This window comes from Echeneis naucrates, chromosome 11 (assembly GCF_900963305.1).
Source record: "Echeneis naucrates chromosome 11, fEcheNa1.1, whole genome shotgun sequence".
Taxonomy (NCBI): Eukaryota; Metazoa; Chordata; class Actinopteri; order Carangiformes; family Echeneidae; genus Echeneis; species Echeneis naucrates.
The window spans coordinates 1,187,110-1,210,936 of record NC_042521.1 but is presented as its reverse complement, the minus strand read 5'-3'; the positions used below and the strand labels follow the sequence as shown (position 1 = coordinate 1,210,936).

General features: G+C 42.3%; 6 gene segments (V, D, J or C); 2 read left to right on the top strand and 4 right to left on the bottom strand.

Moving 5' to 3' along the window:
* LOC115051211 (Ig kappa chain V-III region MOPC 63-like) overlaps positions 1-23,827 on the top strand; it is a 172,782-nt gene that overhangs the window by 69,671 nt on the left and 79,284 nt on the right.
* LOC115051236 (Ig kappa-b4 chain C region-like) lies at positions 182-1,803 on the top strand. The segment is given in 2 exon segments: positions 182-243; positions 1,026-1,803. A coding segment is annotated over 1 exon segment (255 nt).
* Positions 7,195-7,914, bottom strand: LOC115051231 (Ig kappa chain V-V region MOPC 21-like). The segment is given in 2 exon segments: positions 7,195-7,502; positions 7,706-7,914. Coding segments are annotated over 2 exon segments (360 nt in total).
* LOC115051215 (immunoglobulin kappa variable 4-1-like) lies at positions 8,301-8,776 on the bottom strand. The segment is given in 2 exon segments: positions 8,301-8,635; positions 8,725-8,776. Coding segments are annotated over 2 exon segments (387 nt in total).
* Positions 10,805-11,511, bottom strand: LOC115051225 (immunoglobulin kappa variable 6D-21-like). The segment is given in 2 exon segments: positions 10,805-11,112; positions 11,313-11,511. Coding segments are annotated over 2 exon segments (360 nt in total).
* On the bottom strand, positions 23,077-23,784 carry LOC115051218 (immunoglobulin kappa variable 6D-21-like). The segment is given in 2 exon segments: positions 23,077-23,395; positions 23,599-23,784. Coding segments are annotated over 2 exon segments (363 nt in total).

Sequence of the window (23,827 nt, the reverse complement as noted above, 5' to 3'; positions counted from 1 at the left end):
TCTATCACATATTATAAATTCTACAAAAGTCTTTCCGATGTAAAGAAACAGAAATGTGTTATATTGAATTTCAGTCTTTCTCAGGCAGGCAGCCAAAATATTGGAGGTGAATTTAGTTGAGTTTGTTTGTTTCAGACTCAGAGAGCCGTGTCTCTGTACAGTCAGAGGTTTTTGTACGACGGCTCAATGAGTTTGTATCACTGTGGTACACGTTCGGTGGAGGAACCAGACTGGATGTTGGAAGTAAGTCAAATCTTTATGAACTGTTTTAATTCAGGAGCTGCTTCTCTTTTTACTTCCTTCATATTTAACATGTAAAGAACAGAAGATGCTTTTTCAGGATTATTTTGGAACCAACTTCATTTTTGCATGATTGTAAAAAGTTATTTTTCTGTAAATAAATTGTGAAAATCAAATATTAAAGCAGAGGATGAATCCTTATTTGAGAAATGTGAAGTAAAGCAGCATCTTCAGAGTTTGTAGTTTTAGTTCAGTCAGTCAGACTCAGAGAGCCGTGTCTCTGTACAGTCAGAGGTTTTTGTACGACGGCTCAATGAGTTTGTATCACTGTGGTTGACTTTTGGTGGAGGAACCAGACTGGATGTTGGAAGTAAGTTTCTGCTTCAATATTAATAATGTTTTGTGTGTTCAGGTCTCCTTTTCTGTGTCTGAACATTTGTAGAGGATTTAAATTTCCCTTTGTCTGATCTAAAACTCTTTCAAATCTCTATTTTCTTCTTGGTTTCTCCTCTTTGACCCTGAAGCTGAACTTGAAGCAGATTCTCTGAACTTTTCTTTTCTTGTTGCGGTTAATTAGTGAAATGTGAACAATCTGAGCAGCAGCAAAGATTAAACAGCAACAATCAGCAACATCTTTCCCTCTGAAACTTTTGTGCCGTTCAGTTCAAGTTATTCTGAACAGTGTGACTGAACTTTTCTGAAGTCGCTGGCTTCTCTTTGTTTATGTCTGACTTTTAAATTCAGCCGTCTGCTCCCCGTCCTCTAATCTGATTGGTGTCTTCTAGGTGACACCCGTCCCACCCTGACGGTGCTGCCCCCCTCCAGGAAGGAGCTGGAAAAAGACAACGGGAAAGCCACGCTCATGTGCCTGGCCGACAAGGGCTTCCCCTCAGGCTGGACCCTGTCCTGGAAGGTGGGGCGGGGCGGCAGCATCAGCAGCAGCAGCAGCGGGGACCAGAGCCGGGCGGTGCTGGGGAAGGACGGCCTCTACAGCTGGACCAGCACCCTGAGTCTCACTAAAGACCAGTGGACCAGCCTGGACTCTGTGACCTGCGAGGCCACCCAGGGCTCCCAGGCTGCGGTCTCAGAGACTCTGAGTAAAGGCCAGTGTTCCTAGTCTGGATCCAACCGAGCTGGTCTCTGCTGCTGGTTTCACTCTGCTCCATGTAACGCCATCTTCGTCTCTTTTTCATTTTCTGTCTTTCTCTCAGATATGTTTTCTAGTTTTCTGTAACATTTGTAATGTCACTATTTCAGAAAATAAAGATCTGTTCATCAAATAAATTCTGTGTCCATCTGGAGTTTTTCGAACATCAACAGATGGTCAAACTTTCTGAGTGACCTGAAATAAAACCTGATTCATCTCTTCTCCTAAATGAACCCTGTAGATGAAATGATTGAGTCAGATTTGATTGTTTCATGTTGAAGGATTGAAATCTGCCTCATCTCTGGATCAGATATATAAAGTGTGGTATCATCAGCATACAGAGACATCCAGTAACTCTGCTCTCACTTTGGAACTCTCTGTCTCTGTTTCTCTTTAACTTTGCTTTTATATCTTTTCATTGAGCTTTTTGCTTCTCGTAATGCTGACGTGTTCCATATTTCATGACAATAAAGACGCTCTGATCAGCAGTTTGTCTTCAGTGTGTTTTCTTGTGAAAGCGTTAAATGTCTGCTGTCCGACTGCTGACGTCTGAATAGAAACAGCCGGTCCATGAAACTCACAGTGACTCGTGTCAGTTCTGGATTAGCTCTCAGGGATGTTGACTGTGTTTGATGGTGATTTTGTAACATGAATATGAGTGCAGAAGTTGTGTTCATCATTTGTGCGGCTTTCTTTGTGTTCATTAAATGTTTTTATTATATATAAAGATTCAAACTATGAGAAGTATAATAACTTTTGATGTCAAGTCAGAGTTTTTTATTTCGTTGCTATGTGAATTTTGAAATGAGGAAATCTTTCATACTCTTTTCATACTTTCGTACTAAATTAAATAAATAGTTTCTCTAACACAGCAGACTTTTCAACATGAGAATATGTCACAGTCAGACCTCTACTGTTTGTGTTTCAGAGCAGCTGTTGGTTCAGATCAGTTCCTCTTTAGCTGACCGAGGTTTTTGTACGACGTTGTATCACTGTGTGAACACCCACTGACTGTTGATGTTGTGTTCACTCTGACAGTAATAAACTGCTGCATCTTCAGTCTGGACTCCACTGATGGTCAGAGTGAAGTCAGAGTTTGATCCACTTCCTGTAAAACGTTCTGGAATCCCTGATTCTCGAGTGGAAGCATAGTAAATAAGGAGTTTAGGTTTTTCTCCATCTCTTTGTTGGTACCAGGCTAAACGGTGGTAGTTGCTCGACACATAAACATTCTGACTGGTCCTACAGGTGATCCTGGCGGAGCCTCCCACAGCAGAGCTCAGTGCTCCAGGCTGAGTCACTGTGACCTGTCCTCTGGACTCTGAGGACACAGAGACAGAAACCTGGTTTTGTGGGCTTCATTTCAGAGGGACGGATGTTCATAGAGGAGTTTGATTCTCTGGACTTTACCTGTGAAGCAGCAGCAGAGGAGAGTCCAGATGAGGACGGAGATCAGAGTCATGTTTTTCATGTGTGTTGTGTTGTGATGAAGGAAAAGCTGTCAGTCCTCCAGTCTTCAACTGTCAGGACTATAAAGTCTCCCAGAGCACTGGAGCATGGTGCTGCTGATGCAAAGTGTCTCTATGGAAATGAGCTGAGGTTGAACCGTTTTCTCTCAGATTCTTTTTGTAGATTCACTTGCACACATGATCATTTCTGACGTCACTGTTGGCCTTATTATCAGCTCTGACTTCATCTCCTTTGGTCTCCACCTTGATGTGAATTTTGTCATAGTCACCTCTGTCTACCTGCAGCTGTAGCTTAGAATGTATGAGCTCGTTTGTCATTGCATTGATGAAATGCTCCACTCTTTGGATTGTTGTCAGCAGCCGCTGTAAATATGTCAAATCAGGTTTATTTGTATCGCACCAAACCATGGCAAGGCAAGTTCTTTTATCGAGCACAAGTTGTACCCAAGGTAATTCAACGTGCTTCACAAATACAGAAAAAATTCAAGAAGATAGATAATCATTCCATAATTCATTTAAAAAAAGAAATAATTGAATGAAGCAGATAAAATACTTTCAGTTGTCATATGCACCTAAATAGAACTGTTTTCAACCTGGATTTAACTCTAGAAGAGCCGGAATTCTATAAGAACTGCCGTAAACGGTCATTTTCACCGCTTGATTCCAAACTCTATAATCTCTCGTGAAAAATACCCAGTCAAACATGTATTCATTAATTGTGTTAAGATATCTTTAAAAAACAAAATAACACCAAGATGTATATTTTAACAAGTTTAATTATACATTTATAGCATCGTAAATCGTAATTAGATGGTGCTGGCAAATAGTAATAGAATTCAACATAACGTAGAACACGATTACAACAATCTTAAGTATTATACATTTTATTTTAACATTTTTAACAAAACAGTCGTCCCTGATGTTCTTCAGCATGCCATCAAGGAACACACATAAAAAGGCTTGGAGCGCATCCTCAATATTGCGCTTTGCGTGCGCTGTGGGGCTAGCTGCCTCCGAGAAGAGAGGGCAGACTGGACACAGTTGGCTCAGGGGTATGTACTGCTTCAGGAATCCCTATAACAACAACAACAACAACAACAATAAGAAGAAGAAGAACAAGAATCGGCTAATTATAAGAATAATAGTCATAGTGAAAGGGTCGCGAAGAAAAAGGCAGCACAGGACATAACAGTGGAGCAGCAGGAGGAAAACACAGGACAGCGGTGCTCACCTGGCCCACGTCAGCCGTGAAGAGAACATCTGGATCCACAGTATCCAATGAAAGTCGACTCCTTTTCTTCAGTATAGACCTATTTTCATGTAGGTCGCTGTCCAAGTTTTGAAGCATTTCCAAGGCCGTGGCAGCTGTCATCTTTCTCTTGCTTCGCTCATTTATTTTAGAAATTGTCTGGTCTCTTTACTCTAAACTTTGATATCTAGAGTGGTACAAATACAAATCTCTGTATAATCCGAGACCGACCGTGACTTGACAGACAGTGATAGTTGCTGAGCAGCTAAAACTGCGACATAAATCGCGAGAAATATGAACTTCAATACCGTGAAATTCCGTGCAGTCAATATGACCGCTTATGGACGAAATAGGTAAAAATGATCATATCTGCTTTGTCTTTTGTGTTATTTATATAAAAAACATGTTAAATTAAATTAGAGATACTTTTAGGAAAAGTCAAGTACCAGCAGGATTGTATCTTATTATTCGACAAAGTTATTGCACATAGAAATTTCAAAACAGTCAAAATGACCGTCTTGGCCGTTCTAGTGTTAAACGTCAGAGTTGAGGCCTGTCTCACATCTTCTGAAAGACTGTTTCAGACTTTAGCAGCATAAAACTGAAATGCAGCCTCACCGTGTTTAGTCCTGACTCTGGGCACCACCAGGAGACTCCCCGAGGTTCTCAGGGCCGAGAGGATTCATGTGGTTCTTACATGTCAGAGATGTACTTTGGTGCTCGACCATCAGAGCTGTTTTAAAGTGTATTCTCTGAGCGACAGGAAGCCACTGCAGAGACCTGAGCACTGGACTAATATGGTCATATTTCCTGGTTCTGGTCAGGACTGGAGCAGCAGCATTCTGGATGTACTGCAGCTGTCTTACAGCTCGTTTAGAGTCCAGTGAGCAGGATGTTACAGTGGTCTAACCTGCTGGAGACAAACACATGGATTAGTCTCTAAGTCTGGTTCTGACACTATTCCTTTGATTCTGGGAATGTTTTTTAGATGATAAAAAGCTGCTGATGTTATTGATTTGATGTGACTGTTAAAGTTCAGGTCTGAGTCTAAAATTGCCCCTAGATTTCTGACCTGATTGTTCGGTTTTACAGAGAGTCTGGAGGTGACTGATAACTCCTTTTCTTTGTTTCTGTGGGCCACAGACAATGACTTCAGTTTTGTCTGAGTTTAATTGGAGAAAATTGTTCTGCATCCACACACTGATCTGTTGGATGCAGTGACAGAGTGTCTCTATGGGCCCATGTTCACCTGCCGTCAGTGTCATCTGCATAGCTGTGGTAGGACACATTATAACTGCGTATTAGCTGGTGTAATGGAATCATGTACAGATTAAACAATCGGGGTCCCAGAAATGACCCTTGGGGAACCCCACAGGTCATAGGCATTTGGTCTGAGACACAGTTGCCAATTTTAACAAAGTACATCCTGTCCTCGAGATAGGAATTAAACCAGTTTAGAGCAGTTTCAGAGATTCCCACCCAGTTTTCTAACCTCTGTAATAAGATCACATGGTCAACTGTGTCAAAGGCAGCACTCAGGTCCAGCAGGACTAAGACTGGGACTCTGCCTGCCTCTGTGTTCAGGCAGATGTCATTAATCACCTTGATCAGAGCTGTCTCAGTGCTGCGGTGGGGCCTAAAGCCTGATTGGAAGGTATCAAAAACACTATTAGACAAGAGAAAGTCAGTAAGTTGTTGGTGTACAACCTTTTCCAGGACTTTGCCAAAGAATGGTAGGTTTCATATGGGCCGATTGTTGTTCAGTACTGTGGCATCAAGACTGCTCTTCTTCAGAAGAGGCTGGATGACAGAAGTTTTTAAGGCCTTTGGAAATGTTCCAGTCTTAAGTGAGATGTTGACTAGTTGGACAAGTTGTGGTAGCAGACTGCTCAGCACAGACTTTAGAAATTTAGTGAGTAACTCTTCAAGGCGGCACATTGATGGACTCAGACTGCAGATGATCTCTTCGACTCTTTTGTCAGTGACCGGTGTGAAGTGTGTCAGCTCTCAGTGTCTAACTGGATGCAGGGTAGTTTTTTGTGTTGTGGAGGTTATCACATTTTTAATTCCTTGAACTTTGTTGGCAAAGAATATTCCAAACTCATGACACTTAGATGTAGATATTAGGTCTAAGGGCAGTGAAACCCTTGGTAATGTGCCCTCTGCTCTGGGTGGGCTCAGTCACATGCTGAGTTACACCAAACATTTCAAAGACCGCAGTGAGTTCTTCAGCATGCCTGTCATTGGCTACATCCACATGCACATTCAAGTCACCTGTAATGACCAAACAGTCAAAATCAGTGGACACAACTGAGAGCGGTTCAGTGAAATCGTCAATAAAACAACTCCGTGGTGGTTTATAGAGGGTGATATAAAACATAGAAGATTGTTTGAGCTCAAGCTTGAATGACACATAATGAAATGATGAAAAAACCCCAAATGACAATTTGTGGCTAATTACATTGTTTCTGAATACGGCTCAAACACCCCCACCCCTCACGACGCTTTTTCACTGTGTGAACGCCCACTGACTGTGGATGTGACTACCTCACAAATTAAGCAATGAACACACTAAAAATAAATTTACTGTGGTTTGAAAGGATTTTGTGTAACTTATTTACATTTACAGTTTTGGGGGAATACAAATATGTCATTTCTATATTTGGGAAAATATGTGTTTTTAAAAAGATTTTCTTTTTGTTGTGGTTTATTGCATTTTGCAACAACTTATTTAGTTAATATGGACAAAGGTCAATACACATTATTAAAAATTGAAATCTAAGGTTGTATTGATGTATAGCAAATTAAAATACTCCAACAAATGGCTCCCCAGCATGTAAAACTGTAAAAGGTATTCTCTGGTGGACTTCTTCTACGGTAGGTCATATAGGTTTAAGATGTTTTTCTAGTTTCTCTTTTTTTAAACTTCTTTTCTGGTGAACTTGTGTGTTTTATTCACAAATGGTAACTTGAAAACTTTTCAACATGAGAATATGTCACAGTCAGACCTCTAGTGTTTGTGTTTCAGAGCAGCTGTTGGTTCAGATCAGTTCCTCTTTAGCTGACGGAGGTTTTTGTACGACGTTGTATCACTGTGTGAACGGGGAGCTGTAACCCTGCTGACAGTAATAAACTCCTGTATCTTCAGTCTGAACTCCACTGATGGTCAGAGTGAAGTCTGTGTTTGAATAACTGCCACTAAAACGCTCTGGAACTCCAGTATAACCGTTGTTGGCATTATAAATCAGGAGTTTGGTGGTTTCTCCAGGTTTCTGAAGGTACCAGTGAATATAATAGCTCACACTTGAACTGGCTTTACAGCTGATAGAGACGGTCTGGCCTGGACTAACAGACTTAGCTCCAGGAGACTGAGTCAGGGTGATTTCTCCTGATGAACCTGGAAAACATGAAAAAGAGGAGAAGGTCATTGAGACAAATGAAGCTTGGACAAAGATGATGGACATCCAAACAGAAGAGGATGATTTCTTTAACACGGAGAACAGATGGAAGAAGGTCAACGCTGCTCGTTTCAGTCAGCAGAACATCACTGAGGTGAACCCGGTTGCATCCTGAAGCCCAGTTTTCAGAAGAGAGTCTCACCCTGAACAAGGAGCCCCAGGGTGGCCAGCAGTAGAGTCAGTGACATCATCATGGTGCTGCCGGCGTGTGGGTGTCTCTGAAAGGCCTGGACAGACACTGATCAACACTGGTCTCTTAACGGCTGCAGCAGAGAGGCAGGACACATATGCAAACACACAGAGTCAGTGAAGTGTAGCTGTCCTCAACACATCATGATGTTTCCATCAGGACTCCTGATGTCCAATCACAGTGGACCTCTTCATCAAAATGTGGATTTTAACAAACAGGACAGGAGGAAGAAAGCAGAAATCCAGCTTTAACCTCTGATCTGATGAATCTATTGATGAAGAGGAGACCAGGATTCTGTGATATATAACAGGGAGTCATCAGCAAACAGGCTGATTTTATGATGAGTTGGATTAATGAGGCCTGATGGAGATAAATTTCCAAAGAGATGGAAGGAGGGAAATAATATGAAGAGTGTGTGTGTGTGTGTGTGTGTGTGTGTGTGTGTGTCCTCAGTGAACTGTATCAGTCTCTGCAGTATCTTCCAGCTGCAGCAGTCAGTTCAGTTTCTGTTCAGTCTGACTGAGGGAGGTTTTTGTACGACGCTTTTTCACTGTGTGAACACCCACTGACTGTTGGGGTAGTGAAAACTCTGACAGTAATAAACTGCTGCATCTTCAGTCTGGACTCCACTGATGGTCAGAGTGAAGTCAGAGTTTGATCCACTTCCTGTAAAACGTTCTGGAATCCCTGATACTCGAGTGGAAGCTAAGTAAATAAGGAGTTTAGGTTTTTCTCCATCTCTCTGTTGGTACCAGGCTAAAAGGTGGTAGTTGTTGCTGTAAACATAAACATTCTGACTGGTCCTACAGGTGATCCTGGCGGAGCCTCCCACAGCAGAGCTCAGTGCTCCAGGCTGAGTCACTGTGACCTGTCCTCTGGACTCTGAGGACACAGAGACAGAAACCTGGTTTTGTGGGCTTCATTTCAGAGGGACGGATGTTCATAGAGGAGTTTGATTCTCTGGACTTTACCTGTGAAGCAGCAGCAGAGGAGAGTCCAGATGAGGACGGAGATCAGAGTCATGTTTTTCATGTGTGTTGTGTTGTGATGAAGGAAAAGCTGTCAGTCCTCCAGTCTTCAACTGTCAGGACTATAAAGTCTCCCAGAGCACTGGAGCATGGTGCTGCTGATGCAAAGTGTCTCTATGGAAATGAGCTGAGGTTGAACCGTTTTCTCTCAGATTCTTTTTGTAGATTCACTTGCACACATGGTCATTTCTGACGTCACTGTTGGCCTTATTATCAGCTCTAACTTCATCTCCTTTGGTCTCCACCTTGATGTGAATGTTGTAATAGTCACCTCTGTCTACCTGCAGCTGCAGCAGCGATCTGAAGGAGAGAATTCTAGAAATTGCAGATGAATATCCAACTGTGACAAACATCGTTCTGCATACAGGGTCAAACCAGTCCGAGCAACAATCTGAGGATCTGAAACTGGACTTTACTGGATTATTAAACACAGTGAGCTCTCTGAATGCAGCTGTATTCATCAGTGGACCTGTACCGCCCGTCAGAAGAGGAGAGGAAAGATTCAGCAGGTTGTTGGCGCTGAATAAATGGCTTTTATCGGCATGTGCTGACCGCTCAGTGCATTTTTTGGGAACGTAGGCATCTTTTTAAGGCAAATGGTCCCCTCCTGTCCCTCCACACCTCCATCATGTTCTGTCTCCGCAGTCTGCTGTGTGATGAGTGGAGGGTCCAGGCTACGAGGATTATGGCAGTCGTGACTTTTCCTAGGACAAGCTGGGACCCTGTTTATTAGAAGGTTTTAAAATTTCTGTACTTTTAGGTGACAGAAGGAGAAATGTGGCCCAGTCAAAACACAGAAAGACCTTTAAATAAAGTAAACATACCTTGTGTTCCACAGACTGCTCCCAATCACGAGGGGGCAAATAATATCTCTAAAACACTTCAGTTGGCTTTATTAAATGTTGGGTCTTTAGCTGAGAAAACATTTTTAATTACTGATTTCATCACTGAGCACACGCTGGATTTTATGTTCTTAACTGAAACTTGGTTCGACCAAAATAAGAGTGCTGCTGTTCTCATGGAGTCGACCCCTCCTGGTTATAGTTTTATCAGTCAGGCCAGAGAGAGCAGGAGAGGAGGAGGGGTCGCAGTCTTATTGAATGAATCATTTCAATGTCAGGACTTTCAGTCTTTTGAATATATAACTATCCAGCTGAAGGCCTCATCCAGAGTCCTGTTTCTGAATGTTTACAGACCCCCAAAATGCTGTGCAGACGTTTTTGATGACCTCAGTGAACTGCTGTCTCTGATCTGTGTTCACTTTGACCGTATAATTATTGTTGGTGACTTTAACATCCATGTGGACAACTCTCAGGACAGAAAGACTAAAGACCTGAGTAACACTCTGGACAACTTTGGGCTGACTCAGCATGTAACAGAGGCCACGCACAACAGAGGACACACTCTTGACCTACTTATCTCTCAGACTCTGAGCATCTCAAAGGTTACTGTGTCTGATGTGGGCCTGTCTGATCTTTCCTGTGTTTTCTTTGAGAGAACGAGTTCAGTGCACACAAATGTCTCTACAGCAGTGATCTCAAAACGGTGTATAACTGAAAACAGTAGTGAGATCTTTAAGCAGGTCTTCTCTTTAACACCTGCCCTGTCCGGAGGTTCAATCAATGAGCTCGACTTCTTTGTTTTGGTGCCACAGAGGGAATCACTGGCCATGATTTCATGTTCATGTTCTAAAGAAAAATGACCAAAACATTGATCTCCTGACAGTCAGGTTGAGGTGACTGATGTTTTGGCTGAAAGAAACTTTTTTCCATGTCTGATTGGATGATGGACTCACTGAACATCAGCAGCTATTAAAAGAAACAGCTGATTTCATTCAGAGTGGAAACGTTGAAGGAAGAAAACTTCCACATCTGACAAAACATATTCATCTATCTTTTAGGATTTAATAGTTCAACTCTGATCAGTCAGTGTGTGTGTGTGTGTGTGTGTGTGTGTGTGTCCTCAGTGAACTGGTTCAGATCAGTTCCTCTTCAGCTGACGGAGGTTTTTGTACGACGTTGTATCACTGTGTGAACGGGAAGCTGCTACTTTGTTGACAGTAATAAACTCCTGCATCTTCAGTCTGAACTCCACTGATGGTCAGAGTGAAGTCTGTGTTTGAAAAACTGCCACTAAAACGCTCTGGAACTCCAGACTGACGGGTTGAAGCATATCTGATAAGACGTTTGGGGGTTTCTCCAGGTTTCTGAAGGTACCAGTGAAGGTAGCTACTGACACTTGAACTGGCTTTACAGCTGATAGAGACGGTCTGACCTGGACTAACAGACTTAGCTCCAGGAGACTGAGTCAGGGTGATTTCTCCTGATGAACCTGGAAAACATGAAAAAGAGAAGGTCATTGAGACAAATCCAGCTTGGACAAAGATGATGGACATCCAAATAGAAGAGGATGATTTCTTTAACACGGAGAACAGATGGAAGAAGGTCAACGCTGCTCGTTTCAGTCAGCAGAACATCACTGAGGTGAACCCGGTTGCATCCTGAAGCCCAGTTTTCAGAAGAGAGTCTCACCCTGAACAAGGAGCCCCAGGGTGGCCAGCAGTAGAGTCAGTGACATCATCATGGTGCTGCCGGCGTGTGGGTGTCTCTGAAAGGCCTGGACAGACACTGATCAACACTGGTCTCTTAACGGCTGCAGCAGAGAGGCAGGACACATATGCAAACACACAGAGTCAGTGAAGTGTAGCTGTCCTCAACACATCATGATGTTTCCATCAGGACTCCTGATGTCCAATCACAGTGGACCTCTTCATCAAAATGTGGATTTTAATAAACAGGACAGGAGGAAGAAAGCAGAAATCCAGCTTTAACCTCTGATCTGATGAATCTATTGATGAAGAGGAGACAAGGATTCTGTGATATATAACAGGGAGTCATCAGCAAACAGGCTGATTTTATGATGAGTTGGATTAATGAGGCCTGATGGAGATGAATTTCCAAAGAGATGGAAGGAGGGAAATAATATGAAGAGTGTGTGTGTATGTGTGTGTGTGTGTGTGTGTCCTCAGTGAACTGTATCAGTCTCTGCAGTATCTTCCAGCTGCAGCAGTCAGTTCAGTTTCTGTTCAGTCTGACTGAGGGAGGTTTTTGTACGACACTTTTTCACTGTGTGAACACATACTGACTGTTGATGACATGAAAACTCTGACAGTAATAAACTGCTGCATCTTCAGTCTGGACTCCACTGATGGTCAGAGTGAAGTCAGAGTTTGATCCACTTCCTGTAAAACGTTCTGGAATCCCTGATGCTCGACGAGAAGCTAAGTAAATAAGGAGTTTAGGTTTTTCTCCATCTCTCTGTTGGTACCAGGCTAAGTAATGGTTGCCGCTGTAAACATAAACATTCTGACTGGTCCTACAGGTGATCCTGGCGGAGCCTCCCACAGCAGAGCTCAGTGCTCCAGGCTGAGTCACTGTGACCTGTCCTCTGGACTCTGAGGACACAGAGACAGAAACCTGGTTTTGTGGGCTTCATTTCAGAGGGACGGATGTTCATAGAGGAGTTTGATTCTCTGGACTTTACCTGTGAAGCAGCAGCAGAGGAGAGTCCAGATGAGGACGGAGATCAGAGTCATGTTTTTCATGTGTGTTGTGTTGTGATGAAGGAAAAGCTGTCAGTCCTCCAGTCTTCAACTGTCAGGACTATAAAGTCTCCCAGAGCACTGGAGCATGGTGCTGCTGATGCAAAGTGTCTCTATGGAAATGAGCTGAGGTTGAACCGTTTTCTCTCAGATTCTTTTTGTAGATTCACTTGCACACATGATCATTTCTGACGTCACTGTTGGCCTTATTATCAGCTCTGACTTCATCTCCTTTGGTCTCCACCTTGATGTGAATGTGAAGTTATCATCTACACAGATTTACATGATCAGAAAAAGAAAAGTCACCAAAATATTTATCTTTTTGATTTTTCAAGGTGAATTTTTTGCAGTTAAATAATTTGGATGGTTCAAAGTTTTGCTAAATTTGGTTTTATTTAAATTTTCCTTCACAGCTACCATCTAAATGTATTTACTGTTGTTTTTTTGTTTTTTTTGTATCATTTATTATTTATCACTTTGATGTAAAGTCTTTGGTGAGAAACATTTCGAAAATTTCTAAAGATTGAAGAATTCCCATTCGATATTTAAATCTAAAAATCTGCTTCCTTAATGGGATTTGGTTCAGTGACCTCTGTGCTTGTGAATGTGAAGTGACGTTGTTAATGAGCCATGGAATAAATAAGATAAGATAAACTTTATTGTCCTGCGAGGGAAATTTGTTTTGGGCTGTACAGTGCATCTTGCTGCCAGCAATCATACAGATACATACATGCATACAGTAGTCCCACCATTTGACATAGACATCATTCCATAAGGTGCCACAAGTGCAAATTAAAATACAGTGCGCCCAAAAATATTGCACATACCCTTAATAAAGAAACCGTTAAATACATGGATCAAAACACAGGACTTTAAAACCTGGATAAAATACGTAGATCAAAGTTTATTTAGGAGTAGAATGGAGGTGGGAATGAAGGACATTTTAAAGCGGTTGCTCCTACACCTGCTGGCTCTGTAGCGCCTTTCTGAAGGCAACAACTCATATCCCTGAAGAAGAGCATGAGAGGGGTCACTCAAGGTCTTATCCGCTCCCTTAACAACAGCTCCCTCATATTTTGCCTGGAGGGGCCGGGCGTTATCCTGTTTGCTTATTATTTTCATTGCTATGGACGCCGTTCTCTGAAGGGAGCCGAACCATACTGCCATGCCATATCTTATAATACCGGCTAACACAGCGTTGGAGAATGTTAACATAACCTCAGTTCTGGCACCGAACAGCCGCATCCTTCTGAGGAAGTGTAGCCTCTGAGCAAGTCTGGTACAGAGGAAGTCCACATGATTACTCCACGATAGAATATTGCACACCATAAGGAAATAAATTTATAGGAAGACACTTGTTCAATGACGCAGTCGTTAATGATTACCGGGTCATGAGCTGTGATTTCCCTGAGGTCAAAAGTCATTTCCTTTGTCTTTTTAGTGTTTAACACCAAGAAGTTGTTATCACACCAGGTTTTGAAGGAGGCTCTCTCACTGCGGTACACAGAGGGGCAGGAATTTACATCTAGCTGACTTTGGATGATGGTATCTGAAAATTTGATGACATGGTTGTTAGGATGTGAACTCCTGCATACATCAGTGTACAGTGTAAAAAGAACAGGGGAGCTGACGCAGCCCTGGGGCACGCCCGTGCTACACCGCCTCGTGGCTGACAGCGAGCTGTTTACCCTGACTTGTTGTGATCTGTTAGTAAAGAAAGAATAAAACCATTGGATGATTAAACTGTCAACCTTCATTTTAATCAGTTTCTGTATGATCAAGATGTTTGTTGATCAAGTGGGTGACAGTGATAACTGCATCCTCTGTACCACGACCTCGTCTGTAAGCGAACTGTAAGGGGCCGACACAACTGGCAATGTCAGATTGGACGTATCAACAATAATTCAAAACATTTCATTACAACTGAAGTCAATGAGATTGGCCTGTAGTCGTTATCAACCGCAGGGCTGAGATCTGTGGAACTGGTACAAGAACTGATTTTTTCCACAGGTCAGGCACTGTGTGGCTGTAAAAGGACCTCTGAAAAAAGGGGCACCAGGAAGCAGCTGACTCGGCTGCGCAACTTTTAATCAAGTAGGCAGCAGGCCATCAGGACCTGGTGATTTCCTTTTGCCAACTTTACTGAAAACAGCTTGCCCCTGCTGCGGTGTAATGTGGCGTTAACATTCTCCAGAGGGACCAGAGAATCTGGGATCTCTCTCCCTATAGAATAAAAATCCTGTTCCTCAAATCTTAGAAAGAAGTCGTTCAGTTCATTTGCTCTTGTTGAGTCATCCAGTGTTATCATCCGCTTTGTGCAGGGGGACATGTTAGCGATGCTTCTCATACAGTCCCATAATCTTCTGTTGTCCATTTCCTTAAAGCTGTGTTCCATGTCCGTGTGGTGTTGGTCCTTTGATTTCCTCAGCATGTGATTGAGCTCTCTCTGAGCCACCACGAGAGCTGCTCGGCCTTTGCTTTTAAAAACTAACTATTTTCATTAATACATGAGTTAGTTTCCTTGGAAATATAGGATTTCTTTTTTTTCCACGACATTATCCACACCAAAGTTGATATAATCAGTGATGGTTTTTGTGGCTTCTTCTAGATCTAAGCTGTGGAAGATGCTCCAATCGCTGCTGAGGAAGAATCCACACAGAGTCTCTGTACTATCCTCAGTCCATCTCAGAACAGTTTTGAGTTGGGGCTCACTGGACTTTAAAACTGATTTATAAGTAGGCATAAGGTACACAGTTGAGTGATCTGAGTTGGCGATTGGAGGGAGAACTTTAGACCTGTAGTAGTTGTAGCTGTCCTCAACACATCATGATGTTTCCATCAGGACTCCTGATGTCCAATCACAGTGGACCTCTTCATCAAAATGTGGATTTTAACAAACAGGACAGGAGGAAGAAAGCAGAAATCCAGCTTTAACCTCTGATCTGATGAATCTATTGATGAAGAGGAGACGAGGATTCTGTGATATATAACAGGGAGTCATCAGCAAACAGGCTGATTTTATGATGAGTTGGATTAATGAGGCCTGATGGAGATGAATTTCCAAAGAGATGGAAGGAGGGAAATAATATGAAGAGTGTGTGTGTGTGTGTGTGTGTGTGTCCTCAGTGAACTGTATCAGTCTCTGCAGTATCTTCCAGCTGCAGCAGTCAGTTCAGTTTCTGTTCAGTCTGACTGAGGGAGGTTTTTGTACGACACTTTTTCACTGTGTGAACACATACTGACTGTTGATGTAGTGAAAACTCTGACAGTAATAAACTGCTGCATCTTCAGTCTGGACTCCACTGATGGTCAGAGTGAAGTCAGAGTTTGATCCACTTCCTGTAAAACGTTCTGGAATCCCTGATACTCGAGTGGAAGCAGAGTGAATAAGGAGTTTAGGTTTTTCTCCATCTCTCTGTTGGTACCAGGCTAAACGGTGGTAGTTGTTGTAAACATAAACATTCTGACTGGTCCTACAGGTGATCCTGGCGGAGCCTCCCACAGCAGAGCTCAGTGCTCCAGGCGACTGAGTCACTGTGACCTGTCCTCTGGACTCTGAGGACACAGAGACAGAAACCTGGTTTTGTGGGCTTCATTTCAGAGGGACGGATGTTCATAGAGGAGTTTGATTCTCTGGACTTTACCTGTGAAGCAGCAGCAGAGGAGAGTCCAGATGAGGACGGAGATCAGAGTCATGTTTTTCATGTGTGTTGTGTTGTGATGAAGGAAAAGCTGTCAGTCCTCCAGTCTTCAACTGTCAGGACTATAAAGTCTCCCAGAGCACTGGAGCATGGTGCTGCTGATGCAAAGTGTCTCTATGGAAATGAGCTGAGGTTGAACCGTTTTCTCTCAGATTCTTTTTGTAGATTCACTTGCACACATGATCATTTCTGACGTCACTGTTGGCCTTATTATCAGCTCTGACTTCATCTCCTTTGGTCTCCACCATGATGTGAATGTTGTAATAGTCACCACAGCTAAGGAGCACAGATAACACGACCAAGAAAGCAGACTCTGTGCATTATAATAAATCATGGAGTGATAATCCTCCCTGGAACTGTCTGTCTGTCGGTGCAAAGCCACAAAGTAAATCATGTCTCCTGGAAGTGGGAGGACGTATCACAGGCAGGGCACGGCGAGCTGAAGTCTATGAAACTGGAAAAGTCTCTGTAAAGTGGGTTTTCCACAGCTTAATTACATTTTAACACAAAATAACTGCTATGATGCCTTCCAGTCAGGTTTCAGACAGCACCACAGCACTGGACTAAACTGGTTAAAACAAACTCAGAGAACAGGAAGCACTTTGTGTCAATAGGTAACTTTACATCTGAACAGACAAGAATCCCATGTGGAGTTCCCCAAGGTTCCATCCTGGGACCTCTTCTGTTCAACATTTACAAGCTCCCACTGGCACAGATTATAAAGAACAGTAAAATAAACTACCATAGCTATGCAGATGACATGCAGATATATATTACAATGTCTCCAGGAGACCGAGGTCCTGTACAGGTTCTTAGTAAATTCATTGAGGCGATGAATGACTGGATGTGCCACAACTTTCTCCAGCTAAACAAAAACAAAACTGAGGTAATTGTCTTTGGAGCCAGAGAGAATGTCACACCGTGGTGAGGTTGTCTCGTCTGGGCTTTATTGTGTCTCGTCATTTCCTGTTTTATTTTGAAATGCCTAACTCTCATCTCGTTTCAGAACACTTGCCCTTCGTCATGTATCCTGTGTGCCCTCATGATTACTGATTGTCTCCAGCTGTTCCCCATTTCCCCCACAGCTCAAATAGTCTGTCTCCCCTTTGTCTTGTGCCAGTGTGTCGTTGTTTCTCGTCCCACACCAGCATTACGTCCTTGCCTTCGCCCTCGATCCTTTTGTGTAAGTCTTTGGTCCTCGAAAGAGTGAATTTAAGTTGTAATTTTCATATCCTAGTTTAGTCCTTTTATAGCTTTAGCTTTTCCTCTGAATGAGTGATTTTTTTTTTTTTTTTTTTTTTTTTTTTGTAGATAACTTTCGATAGTTTAATGTTTATAGACTTTGTGTTCTCCTCCTTGCGAGTGATTTAGAGTTCCTGTAACTTTACATCAATTTACCATTTATCCTCCGCTTAGAAGCGTGAGTGTTTTTTGTTTTGTCTCGCCGGGGTTTTTTCTCCTTACGGAGTATTTTCTGTTTTCCCCGTTAGGCCCCTTTTAGCGTAGCATTATTTTCCTCCTTCGGGAGCGATTTTGTTTTTGAACTTAGAATCTAGTGACTTCACTATAAATGTTAATGTTTGATAGCATTGTTTGGTTCTTCACTCGTTCATTCAGAACTCTGCTGCTGGAGTCCTCACTAAGACCAAAAAAGTGGACTTCATCAGCCCAGCTCTGAGGTCTTTACACTGTCTGCCTGTCCATCAGAGGACAGACTTTAAAGTTCTGATGCTGGTCTGTAAAAGTCTGAATGTTCTAGGACCAGAATACATCAGTGACCTTCTGACCCAGGATGAACCTTCCAGACCCCTCAGGTCATCTGGATCCGGTTTCTTTATCAGTCCCCAGAGTCAGAACCAGACATGGAGAAGCTGCTTTCAGCTTCTACGCTCCACATGTCTGGAACAAACTCCCAGAAAGCCTCAGATCAGCTGAAACACTCAGTGTATTTAAATCCAGGTTGAAGACAACTATTTTTAGCTGAGTTTGAATAAAGCTCAGAATCTACTGCTACTTAGCTGAGTTTTAAAATCTGATCATATTTTAATTACTGATTTTATCTGATTTTATCTTTTGTTCTTATCTCTTTTTCTCTTTTCTTTCTTCTCTGTTCAAACTTTAATCATGCATGTTTTAATGTCTCTGTAAATAACCTTGTTGTCGAATTGTGCCACACAAATAAACTTGCCTTGCCTCCACTCTTTGGATTGTTGTGAGCAGCCGCTGTAAATAAATGGGTTGTAGGTCTGCTTTGTGTTCTGTGTTATTTAATTTTCCAACAATATTTACATCTGACAAACATATTCATCTATATTTTAGGATTTAATAGTTCAACTCTGGTGTGTGTGTGTGTGTGTGTGTGTGTGTCCTCAGTGAACTGTATCAGTCTCTGCAGTATCTTCCAGCTGCAGCAGTCAGTTCAGTTTCTGTTCAGTCTGACTGAGGCAGGTTTTTGTACGACGCTTTTTCACTGTGTGAACACATCCTGACTGTTGATGTAGTGATAACTCTGACAGTAATAAACTGCTGCATCTTCAGTCTGGACTCCACTGATGGTCAGAGTGAAGTCAGAGTTTGATCCACTTCCTGTAAAACGAGTTGGAATCCCTGATGCTCGAGTGGAAGCTAAGTAAATAAGGAGTTTAGGTTTTTCTCCATCTCTCTGTTGGTACCAGGCTAAACGGTGGTTGTTGCTGCTGTCAACATAAACATTCTGACTGGTCCTACAGGTGATCCTGGCGGAGCCTCCCACAGCAGAGCTCAGTGCTCCAGGCTGAGTCACTGTGACCTGTCCTCTGGACTCTGAGGACACAGAGACAGAAACCTGGTTTTGTGGGCTTCATTTCAGAGGGACGGATGTTCATAGAGGAGTTTGATTCTCTGGACTTTACCTGTGAAGCAGCAGCAGAGGAGAGTCCAGATGAGGACGGAGATCAGAGTCATGTTTTTCATGTGTGTTGTGTTGTGATGAAGGAAAAGCTGTCAGTCCTCCAGTCTTCAACTGTCAGGACTATAAAGTCTCCCAGAGCACTGGAGCATGGTGCTGCTGATGCAAAGTGTCTCTATGGAAATGAGCTGACTGACTCCAACAGGGACTCCTGTGTTACTGACAGTGTTACTGACTGACACACTGTTATGACGGCTTCAATCAAGAGTGTTGAATATGTGGAATCTGATGGTAAAGTGAAGCTCCAACAAGATGGACTCAACTCTGATTTTTTTCTGAGTTATTTCTATTGTTTCTGTCTTTCTTTGTCTCAGTCAGATCATGTGGTCTCAGCGGTTTCAGGTCAGAACTTACAGACCAACAAAGTTAATATTTTTGTGACAAAATGCTGTGTTGTGTTGAGCTAATTAAAGTTGAGACCAGTCAATATTTCCCAGTAAATGGAACCACAGAGATTGTGTTCATGTGTTCATAGAGTCTGTGGTTCAGTACTGTTCCTTCCTTGGACCAGTTTTGGTCGGTCCTGACCCCTGCAGACCAGGAACAATGCCATATCTAAATTTAAATGAGGATTTCTCCCATACGCAGGTTGATGACCTTGTGACTAGCACTATGGCCACACTGCGTTCGAATCTTGATAATGCCGCCCCTCTCAAAAAGAAAGTATTCAATCTGAGGAGGATGGCTCCCTGGTATAGTTACCAAATCTGTGCCTTAAAGCAGACATCAAGGAAATTAGAAAGAAACTGGCGTTCCAGTAAGTCAGAAGAGTCTCACAGAGCCTAAAAACGTATAAAAAAGCTCTCCGCAGTGCTAGAAGTTCATATTACTCAGCACTCATAGAAGAAAACAAGAACAACCCCAGGTTTCTCTTCAGCACTGTAGCCAGGCTGACAGAGAGCCATAGCTCAGTTGAACCAGTGATCCCCTTAGCTCTAAGCAGTAATGATTTTATTAGTTTTTTTTTTCAGACAAAATTCTCACGATCAGAGAAAGAATTTATCAGCTCTTGCCTACGTTAGATAAAAATCTCCTACTGAATACAGCAATTGCTGAATCAGCTGCGACGCCTCTTTTACATCTGGAATCATTCTCACCTCTAAATCTCTCAGAGCTAGCTTCTATAGTTTCATCATCCAGACCGTCAACCTGTCTATTAGACCCAGTACCAACTAGCCTCTTTAAAGAGATCTTTTATGTAATTGAGCCGTTCATTCTAGATTTGATTAATCTGACTTTATTTCTGGGTTATGTACCTCAGGCACTTAAGACTGCGGTCATCAAACCCCAGCTTAAAAAGCCTAATCTTGATCCAGATGTTTTGGCAAACTATAGACCCATATCGAACCTTCCATTTATTTCTAAAATCATTGAGAAAGCTGTAGCAAAACAACTACACGAGCATCTGGATGGGAACAGTTTGTTTGAAGAGTTTCAGTCAGGATTTAGAGCCCATCATAGCACAGAAACAGCTGGTTAAAGTCTCCAATGACATTCTAATGGCCTCAGACAATGGATCAGCCTCCATACTTCTCCTTCTAGATCTTAGTGCTGCATTCGACACCATAGATCATAATATTTTACTACAGAGACTGGAACATGAAATTGGAATTAAAGGAACTGCACTAAAGTGGTTCAAATCCTACTTATCAGATAGACATCAGTTTGTTCATGTAAACAACAGCTCCTCCTCATGTACTGTAGTCAGTCATGGAGTCCCGCAGGGTTCGGTACTTGGACCAATCCTCTTTACGCTTTATCTGCTTCCTCTAGGCAACATTATCAGGAAACACAGCATCAACTTCCACTGCTACGCAGACGATACTCAGCTGTACCTATCAATGAAGCCATGAAGTCACTCAGATAGTCAGACTGCAGGCATGTCTTGAAGACATAAAAGTCTGGATGACTGAAAATGTTTTACTTCTCAACTCTGACAAAACAGAACAGGTCCTAAGCACCTCAGAAAAATACTATCTAATCATCTCATCAGTTTGGACGGCATCACTTTGGCTTCCAGCTCCACTGTAAGAAACGTTGGAGTAATTTTTGACCAGGACATGTCCTTTGTCCCTCACATAAAACAAGTTAGTCGGGCAGCTTTCTTCCACCTGAGAAACATGAGGAAAATCAGAAACATCCTTTCTCAGGATGATGCAGAAAAACTAGTCCATGCATTTGTAACTTCTAGGCTGGACTACTGTAACTCATTACTATCTGGATGTCCAAACAAATCTCTGAAACGCCTTAAGTTAATTCAGAACGCGGCTGCACGAATATTAACAGGAACTAGGAAAAGAGATCACATCTCTCCTGTTAGCTGCTCTTCATTGGCTGCCAGTAAAATATAGAGTAGAATTCAAAATCCTTCTTTTAACATATAAAGCTCTTAATGGCCAAACTTCATCATATCTCAGAGAGCTCATAGTTCCTTACTGTCCTAGCAGGCCACTCCGCTCTCTAGATGGAGGTTTACTTGTGGTTCCTAGAGTCTGAAAGAGTAAATCTGGAGGCAGATGGTTCAGTTATCAGGCTCCTCTTCTATGGAACCAACTCCCAGCATCGGTCCGGGGGGCGGACGCTTTAACTTTTTAACTATCAGCTCTGTCATACAGGAAAGTTTTAAGCCTGGTGTTGAAAATTACTAAAGTCCTCTACTCTTTAGGTATGCTGCTGTAGGCCGAGGCTGCTGGGGGAAAGACTGAGCTTCTCTCTCTCTCTCTCTCTCTCTCTCTCTCTCTCTCTCTCCCTCTTTCTCTCTCCCTTCCTCCTTGCATGCGCTGATAAGAACCATCCTTCTTAAAAAAAACAGTTTCACCCAGTTCTAAGCATTTATACTGCATTTACTAACCATGTTCTGCCAAAGTCTCTGTCTCTCCCAGTTCCTCTCCTCTCTCTCCCTGTCCTCATCCTGCAGGTGGTGACTCATCTCCATCCCATGTTCCTGCAACACCTGCTGGTCCCATATAGCATGAATTCTGTATTACAGCTCAACTCCATGAACTTCATGCAGCTACATGTTCCTGCCTACACCCCCCCCCCCCCTCCAATGCCTGTCTCTCTCTCTCTCTCTCTCTCTCTCTCTCTCCCACTCTCAACCCAACCAGTCGAGGCAGATGGCTGAACCCCCCCCAGCCTGGTTCTGCTTGAGGTTTCTGCCTCTTAAAGGAAGTTTTTCCTGCTCATCGGGGATCTGTTGGGTCTCTTTAAATAAATTTATAAAGAGTTTGGTCTAGACGTGCTCTATATGTAAAGTGCCTTGATGTAACTTTGTTATGATTTGACATTATACAAATAAATCTGATTTGATTTGATTTGATGTGGAATGTATTGAAAAATAATATACTACTAATATACAACAGAAAGAATTTCATGGAAAATATGAAGAATTCATATATTACTGTCATGCTGAAAACTTCTAACACAATGTGTGCAGTGTTGATGATGTTGAACTCAATAAAACGATTTTCATTTATTTTTATTAATTGTACTTTTCATGGATGAAAATTGTCTTATTTGAAGACATTTATGCTCAGAAGTACCAACCACACATCAACACTGGATTGCATTCTTATGAACAGTTTATTTTAATGAACATGTCATCTTCTTGTATATTGTTCAGAATGTTCATTTTATTTTTGTGTTTTGTACAGTTTATAAAATTAGTGTACCTCACAAATTAAGCAATGAACACACAAAATTAATTTGCTGTGGTTTGAAAGGATTTTGTGCAACTTTTGTACTTTTACAATTTTTAGGAATACAGATGTCATTTTTATATTTGTAATAATATGTGTTTAAAAAAAAGATTTTTTTTGTGGTTTATTGCATTTTGTAACAACTTATTTAGTTAATATGGACAAAGGTCAATAAACTTTATTAAAAATTGGAATCTAAGGATTGTATTGATGTATAGCAAATTAAATTAATCCAAAAAAAGGCACCACAGAATATAAAATTGTAAAAGGTATTCTCTGGCGGACTGTGTTTCAGAGCAGCTGTTGGTTCAGATCAGTTCCTCTTTAGCTGACGGAGGTTTTTGTACGACGTTGTATCACTGTGTGAACGGGAAGCTGTGGCCACTTTGTCCACAGTAATAAACTCCTGCATCTTCAGTCTGAACTCCACTGATGGTCAGAGTGAAGTCTGTGTTTGAATAACTGCCACTAAAACGCTCTGGAACTCCAGACTGACGGGTTGTAGCCCAATAAATCAGGAGTTTTGGGGTTTCTCCAGGTTTCTGAAGGTACCAGTGAAGGTAGCTACCGATACTTGAACTGGCTTTACAGCTGATAGAGACGGTCTGACCTGGACTAACAGACTTAGCTCCAGGAGACTGAGTCAGGGTGATTTCTCCTGATGAACCTGGAAAACATGAAAAAGAGGAGAAGGTCATTGAGACAAATCCAGCTTGGACAAAGATGATGGACATCCAAACAGAAGAGGATGATTTCTTTAACACGGAGAACAGATGGAAGAAGGTCAACGCTGCTCGTTTCAGTCAGCAGGACATCACTGAGGTGAACCCGGTTGCATCCTGAAGCCCAGTTTTCAGAAGAGAGTCTCACCCTGAACAAGGAGCCCCAGGGTGGCCAGCAGTAGAGTCAGTGACATCATCATGGTGCTGCCGGCGTGTGGGTGTCTCTGAAAGGCCTGGACAGACACTGATCAACACTGGTCTCTTAACGGCTGCAGCAGAGAGGCAGGACACATATGCAAACACACAGAGTCAGTGAAGTGTAGCTGTCCTCAACACATCATGATGTTTCCATCAGGACTCCTGATGTCCAATCACAG